This window comes from Poecilia latipinna, unplaced genomic scaffold, assembly GCF_001443285.1.
Source record: "Poecilia latipinna isolate Pla-1442-1.1 unplaced genomic scaffold, P_latipinna-1.0 Scaffold263, whole genome shotgun sequence".
NCBI classification, from domain to species: Eukaryota; Metazoa; Chordata; class Actinopteri; order Cyprinodontiformes; family Poeciliidae; genus Poecilia; species Poecilia latipinna.
The window spans coordinates 231,296-234,936 of NW_015112879.1; the positions used below are offsets into that span (position 1 = coordinate 231,296).

At 37.9% G+C, this 3,641-nt stretch overlaps 2 protein-coding genes across 5 annotated transcripts in view; one reads left to right on the forward strand and one right to left on the reverse strand.

Annotated features, from left to right (window-relative positions):
* The window catches only part of gss (glutathione synthetase), a 25,775-nt gene extending 23,721 nt beyond the window's left edge, over positions 1 to 2,054 (reverse strand). Inside the window, exons 1-2 of one of the 3 annotated variants that reach the window (XM_015033295.1) lie at positions 1,945 to 2,054; positions 111 to 255 (exon numbers count right to left, since the gene is read on the reverse strand). In XM_015033295.1, the coding sequence (XP_014888781.1) occupies positions 111 to 242 (132 nt within the window). In that variant the 5' untranslated portion in view covers positions 243 to 255; positions 1,945 to 2,054. The other 2 variants (XM_015033294.1, XM_015033296.1) reach the window with 2 other exon arrangements.
* Positions 2,055 to 2,323: 269 nt separating this feature from the next.
* The window catches only part of LOC106947946 (U8 snoRNA-decapping enzyme), an 8,759-nt gene continuing 7,441 nt past the window's right edge, over positions 2,324 to 3,641 (forward strand). Inside the window, exon 1 of one of the 2 annotated variants that reach the window (XM_015033299.1) lies at positions 2,324 to 2,450. The gene's annotated coding sequence lies outside the window, so the exon portion shown is untranslated. Of the gene's footprint in view, positions 2,451 to 3,475; positions 3,524 to 3,641 lie in introns of those variants that run through there. The other variant, XM_015033300.1, reaches the window with a different exon arrangement.

Consider the following 3,641-nt stretch of genomic DNA (forward strand, 5'->3'; position numbering starts at 1 on the left):
GGCTAGACATTCTGACAGTGCTTTAATGCATCTACTGATTTGACCACAACAAGCTGTGTTGATAATAACAGTCTAAAGGACAACTAAAAGTGACATTCTTAAAAAAGCACCTCAGATGAGTTTGGGCTCTCCTTGGTCCTCATCAACACTCCCTGAAGAAGTGCTGTGTCCTTTGCAACTCCGGCTAATTCTTTTATCAGTGCAGCGTCCATCATCACCTCATCCAGGATCCTCGAGGCCATTCTAGGAAAAATACTAGATTCAAAAATAAAACAGATGAAAGTTTTATTACATTTGTTAGGTGTTTCTATTGCTAATCCAGGAAAAAATGTATCATAATAACTTAACTGACAAGAAAAATCAGGTTTTGTTGATAACAAACCAACTGAGTCCTCACATATAATAATCAATAATGTAATTGCAGATGCTACTACAGTGGACAGCTGTTTAAAAGTCATTGTTTCCTAAATGCAGTGGTTTCTATGGTGGAATTGCATATCAGTCCTTAAAATGCTCTCTACTGCTCCCCTCCATTGAATTAATTCAGTGGCAAGTTGTTGTAACTACAAGTTAATGTCATCGGAGTCCAAGATGGCTGACAGACAGACACACTCGATGACCACTCCTGGAATACCCTCTCAATCCTTCTAGGAGAATAGTAGAGGTAAAAAATATATATGCTGACATGCAGGAGCATCTAAGTAACAATATTATTAACTTAGTTTAGACATTTTTTATTTCACATAAGTAGAAAATTGTGATCAACCATGTGTCCAACACAGTGGACATCATGCATCGCTGACTATATTTTTAACACAAGTCATGTAGTTGATTTATCTTCCATTATAACTGTTTTGCTTGTAATTTAATTCATTTTGAGTATATCTAAGTTAGTTTTAAAAATAAATTTTTTATGCAGATCAGTTGTAGTTTGTGTTAGTGAAATTTAGTGAAATTATAATTTCTCATACTTTTAGACCACAAGTGCAGCAAAGAATAAGGAACACTATGGAATAGTCAAGGAAATTCCCTCCAACTCCTCTGATGATAAGTATAGTGACAGCAGTGATGAGGAGTGGCTACCAGAGAACACTAGAAATATAGGAGATACGGATGATGAAGGAGATGCAGACAGTCAGGATGCTGAAAGTCAAGATGATGAGGGCCAGGATGATGAAGGACAGGTTGCAGAGGGAAGTAAGCAAGATGAGGGAGCTGAGGAAAATGTCCACATGGTACCTACTCAGAGAAATGTTCAACCTGGAATGCGGCGTTAGGGTTAGGGTAACTCATCCTTAAGTTTTCCTTTTGTTCACAAGCTTTAACAATCTTCTGACATAACAGAGCATACATCACATTTTTCCAGTTAAGAAATTAATAATAAATATTTACAGCGAGTATCCAACTGTTCGACATAATAGTAGAATTGGCAATATTCCAAAATATTACCAAATTACACATTAAAAACCAAGAACTTGGAATAACAAAACGACCAACGCTTTACTACTAACGGCGTTGCTGAGGTTTAAAATAAAATTAAAAGACAACTAAGTTACAAATAACAGAAAAATCTACATAACACATAGCACATTTACATGTTCTCTTAAGTTGTTAGCGAACTCTAGGAAGAAGCCACTGGCAGGTGATTCTAGCTTGTTAGCTTCCTACCTTAGGTAGCTACAGCTAGAGCATCGATGTGTTCGGCTCGAAATATTCACAGGAATATTCAACAGTATATGGATACTGATATACCTCTTACAGTCTTTTAAATCCGGCATAAAAACGACGTATTTGAAATATGCGCTGCGTCTGTCTCCTAATGACGTTCTGAATGTGCTACTGTAGAAAACAGGTCAGCGTTTGTAATATTGAAGCAGAACACGTGACCTTTCAGGCGCCCTAAAACATCTTAATTTCTGTGTAAAAGCCAAACAAAGTGCTTACTTAGTTCAGCCCGTAGTTTCGATACATATAGCCCCTTTGAAATAACTGAACAAACTATAGAGTTCCTCTGATTCACGGGCGAAGCTCAGCGGTGCATTTAAAGTACCTCGGAATTTATAATACAAACTGAAGTAGTTTGGATTTTCTCGCTTGGTATTTTCGGACAATTCATTTACTATAAGCAACCAAAGGTCAGGGAAAAATATGTGACCACAGAGTAGTTGAAAGGTGCTACACATATCCTTACGCTAATGTCACGTTGAGGCAATAAAGAATGTTTCAATGTTTCGTTAAAAATAATAAGCCAAAATTACAGTCTCTTTCGAATGCAGCACCTCACATAGATGTTCCACTAGCCAATGGCGATGGGTCAACGTAAAACAGAACAACCAATCGAGTCTTTACACTAACAAAAGTAGAGTGAAGTGTAATATTGCTGACAAAAGGTGATACAGCAGTTTTGCTTGGGCTACATCATACAAGAAGAAAAGTCGGTAACCTGTGACGTAAGTGACTCATTTTTGGTGCGTTATTAATTGCATTTCCACTTTTCCAATAGTTACTCAAATAAAACCACAAGCAAATATACTGACTGCATAAAAAGACTCATTTCCGGCGTTTTCCCCCCTCTGACTGACTGAGAATCTCCTGTTTTGGGTTGGGATTATCAGAATTATTTCTAATTGTTAAATGTCACAATGATGCAAATATACTTTCTAGAAAGTTTTTTTTTTTTACCACTTTCTTTAAATTCAGACTTTAGTACCAAGATGTAGGCAGTGGCGCAACTACACATTATTCTGGTGGATGCGAAAACATAAATCGGCGCTCCCTCCCATCCCCCTTTCCCCCGAAGGAAGGTTGAAGGAGCGTGGAAACATACCCTCGCTCTACCCCCGCCCCCGACACGAAGTTACGTGAAGGGTAAAACTCGTTACATTTACCACGTCACGTGCGCGAGGTGAAGGAGCGTAAGGCGCGCTGAAGTATATGGGAAAACATAATCGGCGCGCCGCCCCCTCCAGACGGGGTTTTGACGCCCCTGTGCTGCGCCCCTATGCGTTGCATGCGCTGCATATCCCCTTTTTGCGCCACTGGATGTAGGCCAAACCCGAGTCAGTTCTACCAGTTCATGACAGAACTGTCATGAACTGACAGCTGGAGTTCTGGAATCAGAACCCCAGCTATACATTCGATTTACGTCATACAGTTTAAAACACTTTAAAGAAAGTAAAAAAAAAAAAAGTCATTATTCTGAAGTTAAGCAAACAGACAAATAAATTAATATTAATATCTTCAGTTCAATCATCAAAAATATTTGGTTTCATCTGTTGGTACAGTGGATGTGCAGGGTACCTTATAGTATTGTGCAGAATCGTGGAACTCAGTTATTTATCATCCTGGTGGAAAAATAAATTATTTACAGCATGAAAACATTATCTACTGTCAACTTTAATGAAATAAAGTGAATATGTTCTGAAGTAGAAATAATGCCCATTAAATATATTTACTTTTCTAGATCGTTGCTTACCCGAGTTATGCAACTTCATGGGATGATCTGCCGCCTTTCTATTATGGGGTTAGTTCAGATTTAAACATTAAACTGTGCTAAAGGTAGTACTTGTGAAATTATATTTCCATCAACAATGGTATATGTGAATATTTTTTGTGTACTGTAATACACAAAAGCAAAACTA